The following is an 18,468-nucleotide window of genomic DNA, read 5'->3' as shown; positions in this document are numbered from 1 at the left end:
CTGCATGGAGTCTAAAAGCAGATCATTAATAGGAATCTCTAGTTTACTTTTTTGGTTTAATCTTCTAATATCTGGAGTTTGACCGGGAAATTGAATAATTTGTCCTTCACTATAGAAGATGAGTGGTGAACTGAAGAGAAGGAACTGGGAATCTGAAGGGTCTGGAGAGATTCTGGATGAAGGAATTGTCTCTGATCTCTTGTCAGGTGCTCTCTAACCTCATCAGGCATTACAGGAGAAAACTTAGAGCTGTTATTATGCCAAATGGAGGTTTCAAACAGCATTGAATAAAAGGGTGCCGTTAATTGTGTCCAATGTGTATTAGAGAAAAACATTTATGTCATAATGATATTCCCCCCCATTTTAAATTCTTATTATCCAATGAAAGGTTAGATTAATGTGCATTTTTTAAATAAAAGATCTAAAGGATTAACAATGCAGATTAATTTCCACAGCCTTCTTTGATCATATTTACCAAGGGTGCCAATATTTTTGGCCATATATATATATACACTACCGTTCAAGAGTTTGGGGTCCGTACATTTTTATTCTTTCTTTTTTTGAAAGAAATTAGAACTTTTATTCAGCAAGGATGTGTTAAATTGTTAAGAAGCGATAGCAAAGATTTATATTTTGAATAAATGCTGTTCTTTTTAACTTTTTATTCATCTGTGAATCCTGAAAAAAGTATCGCAGTTTCCAAAAAAAAATATTTGGCAGCACAACTGTTGATAAATCAGCATATTAGAATGATTTCTGAAGATCATGTGACACTTTATACTGCAGTAATGATGATGGAAATTCAGCTTTGCATCACAGAAATACATTACAGTTTAAAGGATATTAAAATAGAAACTGTTATTTTATATTGTAACAACATTTTGCAAGATTACTGTTTTTTTTTTTCTGTATTTTTGATTAAATAAATGCAGCCTTGATGAGCAGAAGAGACTTCTTTAAACACATTACAAGTCTTACTGATCCCAAACTTTTGAACGGTAGTGTACATGAACATTCAGTATTCTGAAAGCCATTTTTGCCTAATTATTTATATTATTACAGGGAGTTGGTTCAATGTAATATGCTGCTTGAAAGCATACTGAGGTAAAAAGTAGTTGTTCGTAAAACCAGCAAAAATGGTAATAAAGCATGGTTAGTTTTAATGAACTTGTAGCAGTATGAGTGAAGTATAATCTGCTTTAAATCAAACTGATTGTGTGTGTGGTCCTCAGTTCCCGGGAGGAAGTGACAGCTACCTGGCCATCAGCGGCGAGGCTCATCACTTCCTGTCCTCCTCAGAAGTGCGGCTGTCCGAGGTGAGGAACACAACACACGCTCGGGTTGAGCTGCTATTGAAGGAATGCATCTCCTCTGTGTGCAGAGTGACCTTTGCATATGTGTGCAGCTTAACAGTTTACTCATGTTGAATGTTCATGCAGCTCTTTTCCATACAATAACAGTTCATCTTGGTTAGTCAAGATCCAAAAAGGAACAAATATATAATTTGACAAGCAAACCGTCTGAACGCAGATTTACTGTATTATTATTACACTGATGTTCAAACAGCAGGACGACGACATGGACGACTTCAGACGGGTGCGTCTGCTTATTGACTTGCTGTCTGTCTGATAGAACACGCCTTTACCAAGATTGGACAAAATCCAGGACCTAAGAATGTATTCCCTTTCAATGTTTTTATCAGGATTTTATAGAACGTTCTTTTCAGGAATTCTAATTATTCGTAGGTTTTGTCTTTAGAACATTCTTAGGAAACGTTTTTTGGCAAAGCTTTTTAAAGAAGGTTTAAATAAAGTTTTTAATAAAAAAAAAAAAAAAAAAAAAAGTAAAATGTCCGTAAGTGTAATAAAAATGTTCTCAAGTACTTTTTTTTTTAAACGTTTTTTATTAATGTTTTTTTTTAATAATTGTAAAAAAAAAATGTAAATTGTAAAAAAATTGTAAAAAGTGTAATTACATTTTTTTTCTCAAGTACATTTTTTTAAAGTTTTTAATTAAATTTTTTTTTATCATTGTAAAAAAAATGTAAAAAATAATTGTATCGTAAATCGTAAATTATAAAAAAATCGTAAAAACGTAAAGTGTAAAATTTTTTTAAAAGTGTAATTTTTTTCTCGAGTACATTTTTTTTTAAAGAAGAAAATGTAAGATTTAAGACACATTGGAGACTAACTTTAAATTTAAGAGGTTATTTACAATGATTAAGAAAATTTATTTTTTTAAGAATTCAAATTATTCTTTAAATTTTGTGTTTAGAATTATCTTAAGAATAAAGATAAGAACAATCTTAAGAAATATATTTGGGACGACCTTCTTAAGAAAGAAGTTTAATTTAAGAAAGTAGTTTACCTTCCAAGAAGTTTGCAAGAATGTTCTAAAAAAATTTTTTTTTTTTCTTCTTCTTAAAACAAATGTAAGATTTTAGATGCACTGGAGGCTTTCCTAACTTGAAGCAGCTATTTACATTGATTTGAATTTAAGATTTAAAACTAACGATTGTAAGATCAATTTAAGACTTATTGGCGGCTATCCAAACTTTAAGAGGCTAATTATGAAATTAACTTCAGGAATTCCAATTATTTTGTCTTTAGAACAATGTTAAGAAAAAAGATACGATTTTTGAAAATAAATCATTTTTAATACCTTTCTAAAGATACATTCTTAGAAGTTTGAAAGAATGCCCATGAATGCAATTCTCAAGTGCTCTTCAGTATTTTGTAGTTTTAGTTGTTGTTTTAATTTGAAATACACAGATTATTCACCGCAAAAAAGAAAAGTAATCTTAATTCAAAGGCTAAACCAGATTATTTTTCTTGCCCCATTGGCAGATATTTTTGCTATATTAGCAAAAACTAACATTTTCAACTTTTTTTTTTTTTTTTTAGAAAACAAGACTTAAAAGTCATTTTACCTGTCAAGTAAACGCATCTTGATTCAAGAATGTTCAGACATTTGTACTAGAAAACAAGACAAGACAAGAATACAAAGGAAGAAGATGATATTTTGGCCGTGTTCTCGAGTATCTTTAGAACAGTCTTGAGTAAACAGGTGATTGTTTTACGCGAGGATATGAAGTGATCTGTGGTCTGTGTCCGGTCAGAAGAGCGTTCTGGTGGACTCTCCGCTGTCTCTGTCGGGTGTTATCTCCCTCTCGCCGTCTCTGTCGGAGCAGCTGGCCTTCCCAGCATCCTCTGCTGCTCCCGCGCGGAATAAGGGCAAGAAGAAAGACCCGAACGAGCCGCAGAAGCCCGTGTCTGCGTACGCACTCTTCTTCAGAGACACGCAGGCCGCCATCAAGGGCCAGAACCCCAGCGCCACCTTCGGAGAGGTGTCCAAGATCGTGGCCTCCATGTGGGACAGTCTGGGAGAGGAGCAGAAACAGGTGCAAGCCCTCAGCGGTTATAAATTCACTGTAAACCACGGCTTCACGGGGATTATTGCTTTTATAAAACGGTTATTCCATATACGTAGTAAGGTTCCACAAAATAAAACAGAGCAAATAAAGTGTAATGATATTAATAAAAACAGTATTCTTCCACCAAACAATGTAGCTCCTCAGAAACAGTTGTGGTTGCAACAAAGTAGTTGCCGAGCAACACTTTGTAGTTGTTGTTACTTTGTAGAGTCATTTACAACAGGTTCAAACGCGGCTCAGCCAATCAGAATCAAGCACTGGAACTATCCGTTTTATAATCATAAATAAACATGTATAATTAAAGTATACTGGAAGGATGGGAAAATGAACTTCATTAATAGTGTAATGTGTGTTTTAAAGCAAAGCAATAATGATGTAATTGTTTGAATAATTCGAAAACGTTTGTCTAAAATCAGATCACTACGCATACAAAATGTGTGTATTATAATATAAACGTTATAAAATATATGTTTCTCGTTCCTGCTCTTTTCTCACACTTTGTTCTTTTAAAGCAGCTCAAGGCGAGAAATGGTATGTTTATAAATGACAAGCAAAAGAATGAATAAAATCAACAGGACAAACGTAGAAATGAAGTTGAATTATCAGCTCTTTTACTGTCAGAAAGGCTCTCTATAAATAAAATGTGTTATTATTATTATCTAACAGCAGTATGACATATTCAAATAAATGTTCAGAATAATCATTCATATGAAGTAAAACTACTTAATCGGCATAGAATTAATTGAATTATTATTAGGTATGATGAAATTAAAAATTGTTATTGTTGTCAGTTAGTTGTCATTTGTTTGCTTTCATTACTAATGTTATAAAATGTTTAAAATGCATTGATCTTGCCATGAAAATAGCAATAAACAAATAATAAATCATTAGATATAATTCATTAATGCTGACTCAAAAAGGCCTTTCGTTAAATTAACCGAACGGCACCTTTTTTTTTGTGCTAATAAACTTAAAATAAATATATAATGTAAAACCTGAAAATGATCAAAACGCACACTTTCTGAAAATAATCCAGTCATAAAAATGCGAATTTAATATAAATGCGTAATCTAAAAATGATCAAAATAAACACTTTCTAAAAAACAAGTCAATCACAAAATTGTAAAATTAAAATATATAATCATAATGCATATTATAATTACAATAAATGATTTGTAAATAAATTATATGATCAAAATTAAGCACTTTATAAAAATAAATAATAAAAATGTAAAGTTAAAATAAGTCATTGTAAAATAAAAGCCAACAAAATTAAGTACTTTCTAGAGAATTCTTTTTTTTTTTAATGCTCTTGAACATTATTGGATTTGTTTGTCTTGTTACATTTATTTGACACATTGACTAAAGTGCATTTGACTGATCAAAGTGTTTTTACTTCTCAGGTGTACAAGAGGAAGACAGAAGCTGCCAAGAAGGAGTATCTGAAAGCCCTGACAGCTTATAAAGCCAATCAGCTGTCGCAGGTGAGCTTCAGACGGCCAGTAATAATCAACAATATTACCAATAATATTGCTTAGCCATATAGGATTCACAAGCCCATTTACAGCTGGTGTTATCATCCGTCTCGACTAGTCAAATCTAAACACAGCTCAGCTTTTACTACCTACAGATATAAAGCACAGGCCCATGAATTGGCTGATGCTGATAATTAAAAACATCACGATTATAGGCCTTTTTTTGTTTGGCTGATGTGTCTGGGGACTTTTATTTTGACATCGCTGAGAATGCCAACTGTGCCACATCCAGTTTGATGCTGTGTCTTATTCCTGTCGTATTCTCTCTTTGCTTTATGTAAAATCATCACTACTTTGTAAAATCATCACTTTGTATAGTGATTTTATAATTTCTAAATACAAAGCAAAATGTAAAAATGCATGACTAAAAAGCCAATAAGTGCTCCTCTGCTGCCATTTATGGTTATAATAAAAAAATGTAATATTATTGTTTTAATTTACATAAGTGTTTGTTTACCACAAAGTATATGTTGGTCATCCCATTAAAAACAACATTCAAACTGGAGCATTTTTAGAGCTTTAAAGTGCTGGAAACAGTTGTGTGAAAAGCTTGAAAGTCATTAAAATGCTTGAAGTTCTCTCTCAAAAGGTTGTACAAACGCTGAAATGAATGATGTAATAACATTCGAGTATTTCTGCCGCTGGTTATAGTTAGCGTTACTGCTTCTGGTTTTCTACATCAGCGCTGTCTGATCTGTTAATAACAGAATTCTGTGCAGAGTTTGAATACTTCTCACTAGATCTGGCAACAGTCTTTCGCACCATCAGAAGAAATGGAGTCTGGAGCCCTGCTTGTGTTTATTTGAAAAGTATGTTTAAGAGAACCCTTGTTAATGTGGTGTTGATTTTCTGCAGCAGCCGACTATTGAAGTGTTAGACGCTCCGGCGTCTCCTCCGGAACCCGTCACGCCGCCGCGCTCCTCCCGCATCCCGGTGCACGCCCCCGACAACAACACCATCACCAACATCTGCACCTCCAACATCATCCTGGACCTGCCGCAGGTGACCACGCGCTCGCGCACCGGCGCGCACAAACCGCAGGCCCCGCCCCCCGCCAACAAGATCCTCATCTCCAAGCAGCAGCTGCAGTCTCCGCGGCAACCCCCGCCGCTCCAGCAGATGCAGAACACGCCCCCTCCCCCGCGCCTGCAGCAGATGCTGCATTCCCCGGCTCCGCCCCCTCTGCAGGCCAAACCGCGCGTGATCGCCACGGCAACGCCACCGCCGCCGCTGCAGATCAAGATCGTCCCGGTCGCGCAGAGCGACGTTAGCGCACCAATCATCGTAACGACCGCAGTGTCGCCAGCCGCCGAGGTGCCGCCCCCCACTGCCATAGTAACGGATCTGTCGCCGACGGCAACCGAGGAGGTCGCTGAAGAAGGGGTGAGTCCGAACTCTGTGTGCGAAGATCCTGTTCTGAACGAAAATTCTGTTTTTCTGTTTTGTTGGTGAAGAAACTGTTGATGCAAACTAATAATAGATTAAATTGAAATAAATATAACATTTAAAAATAAAACTATCAAAATTAACGCTTTGTAAATATAATTAAATAATAAAAATATCAAATATATGATTTGAACACTGATGAGTTTGTGCTTTGGCAAGTGATACTCCTCCTGAGCAGTTGCAAGGTCCCGTTTCTTCTTCCAGGAATAGAAGAAGGCAGCCACCACCTTTTTACAGACCCCAATTGCTCTGTCCGCTCGTTTGTCTTGGTTAACGTTCTCTGTAGACAGAGAGAGAGAGAAAATATTGCAGATTGCAATATATAGTTATCATTTGTATTTATATTTTAACTACAATTTATATTATTATTATTATTATTAATATTATTCTTACGGAAAAATTCACAATTCTCCTGCTTACATAATTTTTTTCACACCTGATTTGGCAAAGTAAACATCTGTTCCCCATGCCAGTAAAACACCTTTGAATTTAATTGAGAGAACTGCTGTATGTATAATTCATACAAATATGTATGTCTTGACTAAAGACCAAATTAATTGCCTATAAAATCACTTAAAAAGGGGGAAAGAAATCACCTAATAAAAACTATGCCACTAGGTCAACTAATTATTAATCCTCTGCCAGCAGGAGGCGCAGTGGTCATGAACTACTTTATAAGGCATTATAGGAAAGATTAAATGAAAATGACATAGAAACTTTTCTGAAGACAGTCGGTTTCCTTCAGACACATTCATATAAAAAAAAAAAACGTGCCACGTTTTGACTGTGAAACGTACAGTTCTCATGTTTATTTAACGAAGTCAAAGCCTTTTTGAAAATCTATTTGTGGCGGTCAGTGTTGATACTGTGGCGAGCATTTACATTAACTGTGCATAACTTACCAATGGCAGAGTTCAGTCGGTGCCCGAAGCATTGTAGTCTTGTCCATCCGTTCAGCTCAGCGGCTTTGATGATATTGGTCCCGCTATCTGTGGTGATGCAGACCTGGCGGTCCTCGCTGAGTCCCCAGGAGGCGAGCGCATCTGCAAGTCCGGCTGCAATTGCTTCGCCCGTGTGATCCTCCGGAAAGTAGACCGTCTGGAGGCATAAGCTGACAAGATTCCAATCTTTGTCAATAAAGTGGACTGTCAGGCTCAAGTATGGTTCCGAGGTTTGACTAGCTACCACTAGCTGTGGTCGCAAAATACGACACTGACTTCAGTTGCTCCGCCACCCTGTCCCTGACTTCACCATAAAGTGCAATTATACATTTTTCTTTTATGCCAAAAATCATTAGGATATTAAGTAAAGATCATGTTCCATGAAGATATTTTGTAAATTTCCTACCGTAAATATATCAAAACTTAATTTCTGATTAGTAATATGCATTGCTAAGAACTTAATTTGAACAACTTTAAAGATGATTTTCTCAATATTTAGATTTTTTTGCTCCCTCAGATTCCAGATTTTCAAATATTGTCCGATCCTAACAAACCATACATCAATGGAAAGATTATTCATTCAGCTTTCAGATGATGCATAAATCTCAATTTCAGAAAAATTGACCCTAATGACTGGTTTTGTGCTCCAGGGCCATATATAATGTAAAAATAAAAATGATCAAACTAAACCGTAATAATAAATTGAATTTCAAATATGTAACTTTAAAAAGGTAATTAATAAACACTTTATACATATAATTGAATAGTAAAAATATATACAGTTAAAATAAATATATAATTTAAAATAAAAATGATCAAAATAAACACTTTCTAAAAATAATTAAATCAGTGTAAAATTAAAATAATTGTAAAACAAAAGCAAAAAAAAAAAAAAAACTTTCTAAAAATTAAATCATAAATGTAACATTCAAATTAATTATTTTAAAATAGAAATGACCGAAATAAAGCACTTTCTGTCAGTTAAATCATATACAGTAAATGTAAAAGTAAAATAAGTAATTTTAGAAATACAAACAATCAAAATAGAACACTTCAAGAAATTTAATCATTAATACTTTGAAAAAGGATCAAATAAAACAAATTTAAAACATTCATTTTGAAAAGAAAACAATTAAACTAAACCATTAAAAATAAATTGAATCATAATGTAATATAAAAGGTCATTTTAAAGGGGTCATGATCTGCCTTTGTTTTATGTTTTGTACTGTTCACTAAGGTCAACTTACAATGTCATCAAGATAGGCTTTTTTCTGTCCTGTTTTAACCCCCTCGTCAGAACGCTCTGTTTGAATAGGTGTAGACTCGGAAGTAAACGCCCACTGCTGTGTATGTTTGACAGTCTACGTCCTTCACAGATGCTCGCTGCTGTGATTTAGGTTAAAAAACGCATAACTCAATACATATCAAACGAATGAAAACAGTTACTCACACTTGTGTTGCGACATTACTGTCGGATCCAATATAGTCGGCACAGCACAACATATAGTCAACGTATAGTCTTTCAGTTTCACTATTTTTGAAAATCCTGTGTCAAATTGTGCCTTGTTTGTAAACGACTCCGCAATTTCTGCACAGATCCACGTTTGCTGCTCTCGTTATTTACACTGTGTGGTGGGTGGGGCTAAACAGAATGCTGTAGAATCTGTGGGCGGGGCTAAACAGGCAGTGCTGTAGAAGCAGGCGTTGATCATCTTCTGCGGAGGCGGTGCTTATCCACACTATTACATCATAGAGTGTCACATTCCACAAGCTGCTGTTTTGGCAGACTGCCTTCAATATACTGTAAGCTGTTTTTAGACTAACGACAAAGTTTTGAGTTCTGAAACAGTCAAACCTTTAATAAAAAGATGGTTTTATTTTATAAAAATAGAGACTTGTATGAAATGGCTTCAAACTGTGTGTGTGTCCTCGTCAGATGGAGGTGGAGCTGAATGTGTCTCCGGCTCCAGATGCTCCTCCTGCAGACGCTCCCAGTGTGTGTGTCCGCGCCGGCTGCAACAACCCACCCATAGAGAGCAAAGACTGGGACCGAAAGTAATGGAATATAATTACAGATTTTTTAATGATTAAGCTATAGCATTTGTGCATTTATACTAAATGTATTTAGACGAATGTTTTTCATACAAATACCTAAAACCCAGTTATATTTTTACCATGGTATTGATGTGCTATATGTGTGGTTTTAACTGTGTTTATCATGATCTAAATTGTATGCTACTGTGGAAGCACAATGGTTAATAATAAAAACAACATTTTACAGATGTCACTGATTTTGATAATGAACATACATTTACATCTACATCCTAACTCAAGCTACTAGGACGATCAAATGTGCATTTCTAAGAGACAAAAAAAGTAATATTATTATTATTATTATTATCTGGCAACACAAACCTATTTCGTAATTTGAAACAATATCACTCATTAGAACATGCAGGAACTAAGAAATAACTTGTTCTATTAAGATTTTAAGGAAATGTAATAGCCTGGTTTCTACAACTTTCATTGTGGAGCAAAAATCTGGCTTTAAACTTGAAAGAAATAAAAATGTGACATTTATTGTGATAATTATCGATATTGACTGATATGAACAAAAATTGTGATAATTTTTTTGGCCATATCGCCCAGCCCTATTGTGCAGTGGAAAGTACCTTCTCAAAGTAATAATAATACACTATAGTTTTAATAAACTGTATTAAGGAATATTACGCAATTTCTGTTGTGCTGCAGATTGAAAGGACCTGATCAAATTCATTGGATAATAAACTTGCATTAAATCATAAAACAAAATCCAGAACAATTAAAACAGACAACACAAAATTTCTGGGAATTTTTTGTTTTTACTTTCTTAGGGCCATCCTTTTGGATTATTAAACTTGAATTAAACCATTAAAACTGAAATCCAGAAAAATAAAAACAGGAAACAGAATCTGGGAACAATTCAAATTGAATTTGGGGAAAATGTTAAAGAACGTCTATTTGACAGAGCCCTACGACACTCACTTCTTCATTGAAGAGTTTGCTGGTCTCCTTCTTGATGGGGTCGATGAGCTGCACCTGTCCTGCGGAGAAGCCCACCAGCAGAGACACGCTCTCCGCCGTCGCCGTCAGGTGATTGAAGTCGTGGCACGTGGGCTGCGTTCCCTTGTAGATCCTCTTGTCTATGGGCTTGCTCAGATCAGCAGCCTGCGGGAACACAGAGAGAGAGAGAGAGAGAGAGAGAGACTGAACACCTGCAGCACTGCCAAACAACCTGATACACACACACACAGACACACACACTCTCACAGACACACACACTCTCTCTCTCTCACACACACACACACACACACACACTCTCTCTCACTCACACACACAGCTAAACAACCCTGTCCCCTGAACTCAGCCATCACAGAACACTTACTGCATCTTCACATTCTGACATGAGCTAACTGTCTGCTGACTGCACTATTGAAATCTCTGTTGCACTGTATGCCAGGAGCAGACCTACCAACCTGTACGTATTCTGTGTAGCAGCTACACATTTTGACCTGTAAGTACACTGGTAAGATCTGTCACTCTAAACTACGCAAAAGTCTGGTGACGCCTCTGAGTCTGTCCACAAGCAACAGCAGAAGAGATTAGAGCGCACCCCAACCCCCCAGTTTTGCGTTGAAATGATCTCATATGTGTTTTATTTCTTGCATATCATCTTGAATGAGCACCTGTGTTCATTTGTGTTGTGTTTGGTCTGATGTCTGCAGGGACGTGTTCATGGCCTGGTGCGCCATCAGAGGACAAAACTCAACCACCGTCACATAGAAACACATGAACACGGATGAGTGTGTGTGTGTGTGTGTGTGTGGACACTGAACCCTCAGCGTGAATAAGAACAGCAGAAAAACCCATCAGACTCGACCTCGAACTGTTAAATGCTGCTTCACATGCACACACTGAGAGAAAAGCAGCAAAAAAAAAATTTTTAGGATGGAAAAAATGAATATTTAAACAGATTTGTAACTGTATATGAACGGCTGGAGGCCATTTTTACCAGGTGTGTTTGTTCACAGCAGAAACACATTTTATGCAGGTACAGAAACCTGTGTTTGGGTTATAGATTGCAATCTGAAATATTTCACAATGCAACAACACACAAAATCCAGCTTTGCTTAGCTTAAAGCGGCTGTGTTTTTGCACCTGCATAGAGGGTGTTTCTGCCGTTGAGCACGTGTGTGTGTGTGTGTGTGTGTGTGTGTGAGAGAGAGAGAGAAAGACCGTGCACTTAAACGATTCTTAAGCTAATAATGCACAGACTGTTTTAAAATCATGATTTCGGCGCTCGCTTGATTTCATTTTGAACAAGGGCAAAAATGACCATGGTAACTAGAGTTCATGGACAAAATTCCGTTGTTGCCATGGTTACGGTTACAATAGAACTGTGGTAACTAACGGCCACAAAATCAAGACAGATTCAGCAAAACGGCTCTGTTTGAGATGCCATATTTATTGTGATTTTATTATGCTAACAATTGTAGAATATATTTAATTTGCATGAATGCATTTGGCAGACGCTTTTATCCAAAGCGACCTGCATTGCATTCAAGCTCCAGATTTGATCCGTTCATGCGTTGCCTGGGAATGGAACCCGTGACCTTTGTGGCATAACAGAGGTTACTGTGGTCAGTTTTTGTGTTTTAATACCTTTTACATTCTCAGATCTTACTGTGACGGATGGATGGATGTGGACTAGAAACAGAGAGATTTTATATTGGGGAAATGTACAGAAACAGACTATATACGTTTAACTGCTCATGGAAATATTGTGTTTTTTTTGTTGATTTTTCTTCACTTCTTTGACTTCTTGGACTGTTGTAACATCATCTCAGTTCTGTTATTGTGTTGAGGAGTTTGAGTTGAATAAACAATAAGATGGAAAAAATGAAAAGAAATAAAACAGTGACGTGTTTGTCTGGTCATTACAATAGCTTTATTTATTATTAGGATGATTCTTCAATTACAACCTTTCAGTCCCTTACAATGATGGATGGATGATGGATGGATGGATGGATGGATGGATGGATGATGGATGGATAGATGGATGATGGATGGATGGATGGATGGATGGATGGTGGATGGATAGATGGATTGATGGATGGTGGATGGATGGATGGATTGATGGATGGATGATGGATGGATGGATGATGGATGGATAGATGATGGATGGATGGATTGATGGATGGATGGATGATGGATTGATGATGGATGGATGGATGGATGATGGATGGGTGGATGGATGGATGGACGGATTGATGGATGATGGATGGATGGATGGATGGATGGATGGATGGTGGATGGATGATGGATGGATGGATAGATTGATGGATGGATGGATGGATTGATGGATGGATGATGGATGATGGATGGATGGATGGATGATGGATGGATGGATGGATAGATAGATAGATGATGGATAGATGGATAGTCTGTCCTCGTTGAGTATCATATGTATGATATGTATTTATGTAATTATCATCTATGCAATTATTCAATATTATATTTTGTAGTATATGTTGGATTAAAAAGTAAAAAATGACTAAACTGTTTAGTTTTTATTTGGGATTAATGGGATGTTTTATTTTTTTATTCATTTTAATCATTTTTAATTATTTAAATTACTATATTATTGACATTCATATATTAAAATAATCTAATTAAAATGCCAAAAAACGCATGATGTCCACAATATTGATGTTCCTGCAATACTTAATTGTTTTTAATGAAGGACATACATTTATTGACCCTTCTAAAATCACAAAATTAATCACGTTCAACATTTTTTCTGTAAATTAATCTCATTATATAGGGGCCTCGGAGTCGAACAAATTAAGAAGCCTGCTTTAAATCAATGATGGTCGAAAGTAAAATATGCTTATTATTTCAGCGTGAGCTGTCACAGTGCAGTGTATTAGCACTTTAACATCATTTAGCTCATAACATGTTTCTTAAATTATCTTTTTAAAAATTACTATCAACGCGCTGCGAGCCACGTGCTCCGCTGGAGTTCGCGCTCTTTCGAATGACACTAGATGGCGGGAAAAAACCGTGCCGGTACGCGGTGACGTGACCGTCAGGGCGGGATCTCATTGGTCCCAAGCCGGATGACGTGAGCATCAGGGCGGGAGTTTCTGCGAGGGAGGGACACGCAGGAAAACAAATGCCGTAATAAACGCCGCTGTTACCTTTAATAGCGAATATATAGTTAATAAACGCGCGCAGATTAATTTCAGTGCATCGTTCTTTTAAAACATACTGTGCTTTCGTGAAACAAGCACGTGTTTAGTTCATAATAATAATAATAAACGTCTAAACAGACACAAAATGGCAGCATAAATAAATAAATAATTACCTCTAACAAAGAAATGAATACTATTAATTTAAATTAATAAAAATATTAAATAAAAAACAATCACGTCAAACAAATAAATATATTTAAATAAATGTTAAATATATGCATAAAGAGCAGAAAGGGGCGGAGCTAAAGATCATGCGTGTTTTATAACGACATCATCAACGCTTTCACAGACCGACAGCTCTTAACGAGCACATTTTAGAGAAGAAGAAGCGTCTTTTTAAAGAGATAGCATTTATATTCCGTGTTTTCGTTCTTTTTGCGTGTAGTGTTATTAGTTTGTCCAGTGGAGATCACCGGAGAGTGTGTGTGTGTGTGAGAGAGAGAGAGAGAGAGAGAGGAGATCACCGGAGAGTGTGTGTGTGTGTGTGTGAGAGAGAGAGAGAGAGAGAGAGAGAGAGTGTGTGTGTGTGTGAGAGAGATATTATGGCGGTGAATCTGGATAAAGAGGCGTTTTACCGCCGCATCAAGCGACTCTACGGGAACTGGAAGGTACGGAGAGCTCTCAGCTGCTCAGAAACAGCACCAAATCATCAGAAGAATCATATTCTGACAGAAATTATTCACGTTTGTTGTGTTTATGCGCCCGTATGATGCTGGAAATCCTGTCTCTCACACACACTCTCAGGCCTCATGTCCATATAACTGTTATATAAACACACGCAGGTCTCCGCGGGTCTGTACGGGGATTTATTTCGGTTGTAACGGAGTCGCCGAAGTTTGCGAGCGTGTTCTGTGGGTTAGCGCGACTAGCGCAGCGGCTAGTGTGCTAGCTGGCTAGCATGTAATGTTTTGACGCCATGGCCGCTCGGCTGTGGTTAGTGTTGATAAACCCGCGGCCTCTGCGTTTCGCTCATGATTTGGTACATGTTTATTAAATGTTTGGATGCAGTTCAGCCAGATGTAGCATTAGCTGTGAGCTAGCTCATATCGAGACACGCTGCAGGTGTGAAAGACTATTATTACTACTATTATTATCATTAATAACGTTCACGACAAAGAATAATAAAACCAAACTATGTTTTAGAAGCAATATAAGGACTTTTTTAATTCCTGCAGCACTGTTTCATTGCTAAATAAATGTTATCTTTATACTAAGAGGCAGTTTGTGTAATTTTATGTATAATATTTGTTTATATTGTTTTATAAAATTGATTTAATATTATACAATGTAATATAAGCTTTTAAGTTGAATAATTTAATGTTGTTTTAGATTTTATTGTAGTAATTTATTATATTATTATTATTCCATTACCTAAATAATTCAATTTTACCACTTTTTTTTTTTTTTTTAGAATATTTAAGTGTAAATTATAACTACAATATTATAAAATGATGGAATTCTAATATATTTTATAATTAGTTACAATGGTATTTTAAATGGTATAATGTTGAAAAATACTATCTCAGTTATGTTTGATATAATGCATAGAGTTTTTTGCTTATAGCAAAATGTAACAATTGTTGTATGGTTGCGAATATAACTGTTTATTGCTGCTTTAGAGGAGTGTTTGCATGTGTAGACATGATAAAACCAGTTTCTTCATAACGTGTAACTGATGTAGCTGTGCACCGTAACGCTGTTGTGCCGTGGCAGAAAGGAGAAGGTGAGTTCGGGAAGGTGGACGCCATCGTGGTTTCTGTCGGAGTCGATGAGGAGATCGTCTACGCCAAGTCTACAGCCCTTCAGGTGCAATAAAACCCCGTTTATGAGAACATGAGTAGCATCAGAGATCGCTGCATGTTCATGTGCTCATGTCCTCCGTCCGCAGACGTGGCTGTTTGGGTACGAGCTCACCGACACCATCATGCTGTTTTGCGAGACCAGGATCATTTTTCTGGCCAGTAAGAAGAAGGTGGAGTTCCTGAAGCAGGTCGCCGTCACGAAAGGCAACGAGAACGCAAACGGGATTCCTGCGATCACGCTGCTCGTCCGGGAAAAGGTCTGTAGCCTGTGTGTGACCTTGAACCACAAAACCAGTCAATGTTTGATCATCTGAAAGCTGAATAAATAGCTTTCCATTGATGTATGGTTTGTTAGGATCGGACAATATTTGGCTGAGATACAACTATTTGAAAATCTGGAATCTGAGGGGGCAAAAAAATCTAAATATTGAGAAAATCATCTTTAAAGTTGTTCAAATGAAGTTCTGAGCAATGAATATTACTAATCAAAAATTACGTTTTGATATATTTACGGTAGGAAATTTACAAAATATCTTCATGGAACATGATCTTTACTTAATATCCTAATGATTTTTGGCATAAAAGAGAAATGTATAATTTTGACCCATACAATGTATTGTTGGCTATTGCTACAAATATACCCCAGTGACTTAAGACTGCTTTTGTGCTGCAGGGTCACATTTGTGTTTTTTTGTAATAATTATTGTTAATTTGCATGGCTTGTTTTGTTTGTTTTATGGAGAGCTGGTCTAAACGGGCCATTAAGAGACTATTAACTACTATTCATCCTTATAAATACACAAATGTCTCATTAAAGGTGTTCACCGAAACACCGAAGTTCACCGAAATCACGTGACTTCGGCTTTTTGATACGGTGCAGTGCTTCAAAAGCGGCCGTCGCTACTTTAAAACGTGTTTTTGATGTTTGTGTGACAGAACGAGAGCAACAAGGTGAACTTCGAGAAGATGATGGAAGCCGTCCGAGGAAGTAGAGACGGCAAGACGGTCGGCGTGTTCATGAAGGACAAGTTCCCGGGAGAGTACATGAAGAGCTGGAGCGACATGATCACGGCCGAGGGCCTGCAGAGGGTCTGTTTTACTGACGGTCACATGCAGAGCATACGGAGCCGTGGCATGCCGTACATGAGCTGATGCCGTGTGTTTGTGGCGCTCTGGCAGGTGGACGTCAGCACGGCGGTGGCCTACACGATGGCCGTGAAGGAGGACGGAGAGCTGGCGCTCATGAAGAAGGCGGCTGCCGTCACCAGCGACGTCTTCACCAAGTTCTTCAAGGAGCGAGTGATGGAGATCGTGGACGCCGACGAGGTTCGTTCGCGCACGGCTCGCTCTATCGTTCATATAACGCAGGCCTGTCCTCTCGCAGAGCCATAGCAGACGGGAGGAAAGTAGGAGTTCGGCTTTGAGGAGCCAGAGATGTTAGGAATCATTAAGATTTTAAAACTTCTGATATTCTGCTCAAGGCTGCGTTTATGTGATCAAAAATACAGTATAAAAATGTGAAATATTATTAGAATGTAAAATATCTGTGTTATATGTGAATATCTGTTAAACTGTAATGTATTTCTGTGATGCGCAGCTGTATTTTCAGCATCATTACTCCAGTCTTCAGTGTCACATGATCTTCAGAAATCACTCTAATATGCTGATTTGCTGCTCGAGAAACATTTCTGATTATTATCAATGTTGAACACAGTTGTGCTGAACAATATTTTTGTGGAAACCGTCATAAGTTTTATTTTTCAGGATTCACAGATGAACAGAAAGTTCAAAAGAACAGCATTTATGTACAAAAGAAATCTTTAGTAACCTTATAAATGTCTTTACTGTCAATTTAATGCATGCTTGACCAACAAAATTATTAATTTCTTTATTAAATCATTTAAAAATGTACCGAATGGTATATCGCACGTCTAGTTTGCGATTGAACTTCAAAGGGTGATAATAAAAAAAAAGTTAATATTTTAGTATCATTGAGATGCTATTGTAGTTTTTATTGATATTTTGAATTGTTTTTGTCTTCATTTTAATTTTAGTTTATAATTTAGTAATTTTGTTGTCTTGCCGCTATTTATTTATTGTTTGTTTTAATATCTATATAGTTTTTATTCATTTTTACTTCAGTTTCAGTTTTTTAGACCTCAATTTAAAATAAAAAAGAGAAATATTGTCTTTGTAGCTACATACAATTTAAAGTTTTTTTTTTTTTTTATAAATTTCAGTTAAAGTTTATTTCAGGTAACATGTTTTTTTTATGGTTTAGTTAATGCTAATAACCTCGGTAAGTGCTTGATGTTCAATGTAAAACAACAACTTGTTACATGATATCTGTCGACCTCATTTATAGATTTCAATATATACATAAACCAGTTACTCGTGTAAATATTGAATAAAACAAGTTTTAAGCATTTTAAACTTGCCGTTGTTTTTGCAGTTGAATGTGTAACATAATCTGAAATGCATAATTTATTTCATATCCCTGTTATTAGTTATCGCAGTGGAGATCCAGAGTTGTTCTGTGGCTAGTGTTTTCCGGTCGTGGTCCGTCTGCTCACGTCTGTGTCTGTTCCTCAGAAAGTCAAGCACAGTCGTCTGGCCGAGTCGGTGGAGAAGGCCATCGAGGACCGGAAGTTTCTGGGCGGCGTGGACCCGTCGACGGTGGAGATGTGCTACCCTCCCATCATTCAGAGCGGCGGCAGCTACAGCCTGAAGTTCAGCGTGGTCAGGTGAGAGCCGCGCGAGCTCATTCGTCTGACCGAGACGCTCCGGCGCTAAACCTCTGCGTCTGTCTCCCCAGCGATAAGAACCACATGCACTTCGGCGCGATTACCTGACAGTGAAAATGACATGAATATGACAGTGGGCAAAAGCATAAAGCACAGCATAATTTGAAATCACGAGTAGAGGTCGACCAATATGGGTTTTTCTCTGGCTGATATTTAGAAATCAGGGCAGCCGATATATAATGCCGATTTTTTTTTTTTTTTTTTTTGCCGGTTT

At 36.8% G+C, this 18,468-nt stretch overlaps 2 protein-coding genes across 2 annotated transcripts; both read left to right on the top strand.

The window, feature by feature from the left end:
* Window positions 1-1,571: 1,571 nt before the first annotated feature.
* tox4b (TOX high mobility group box family member 4 b) lies at window positions 1,572-9,414 on the top strand. The gene is made up of 5 exons (XM_016492741.1): window positions 1,572-1,596; window positions 3,119-3,400; window positions 4,837-4,917; window positions 5,824-6,351; window positions 9,292-9,414. Exons 1-5 carry the CDS (start codon window positions 1,579-1,581, stop codon window positions 9,412-9,414), a joined length of 1,032 nt encoding a protein of 343 aa, XP_016348227.1. The 5' UTR covers window positions 1,572-1,578.
* On the top strand, window positions 5,795-18,302 carry LOC107693473 (FACT complex subunit SPT16-like). The gene is made up of 8 exons (XM_016492882.1): window positions 5,795-5,806; window positions 14,186-14,256; window positions 15,362-15,454; window positions 15,537-15,707; window positions 16,387-16,539; window positions 16,630-16,776; window positions 18,043-18,194; window positions 18,266-18,302. The coding sequence occupies exons 2-8, from the start codon at window positions 14,191-14,193 to the stop codon at window positions 18,300-18,302; spliced, it is 819 nt and encodes a 272-aa protein (XP_016348368.1). The 5' UTR covers window positions 5,795-5,806; window positions 14,186-14,190.
* The last annotated feature ends 166 nt before the right edge of the window (window positions 18,303-18,468 follow it).

The sequence above is a fragment of the Sinocyclocheilus anshuiensis genome, unplaced genomic scaffold (assembly GCF_001515605.1).
Source record: "Sinocyclocheilus anshuiensis isolate Anshui unplaced genomic scaffold, SAMN03320099.WGS_v1.1 scaffold1050, whole genome shotgun sequence".
Lineage (NCBI taxonomy): Eukaryota > Metazoa > Chordata > Actinopteri > Cypriniformes > Cyprinidae > Sinocyclocheilus > Sinocyclocheilus anshuiensis.
Note: the sequence above shows the minus strand (reverse complement) of the source record. Positions and strands in the feature narration are given on the sequence as shown.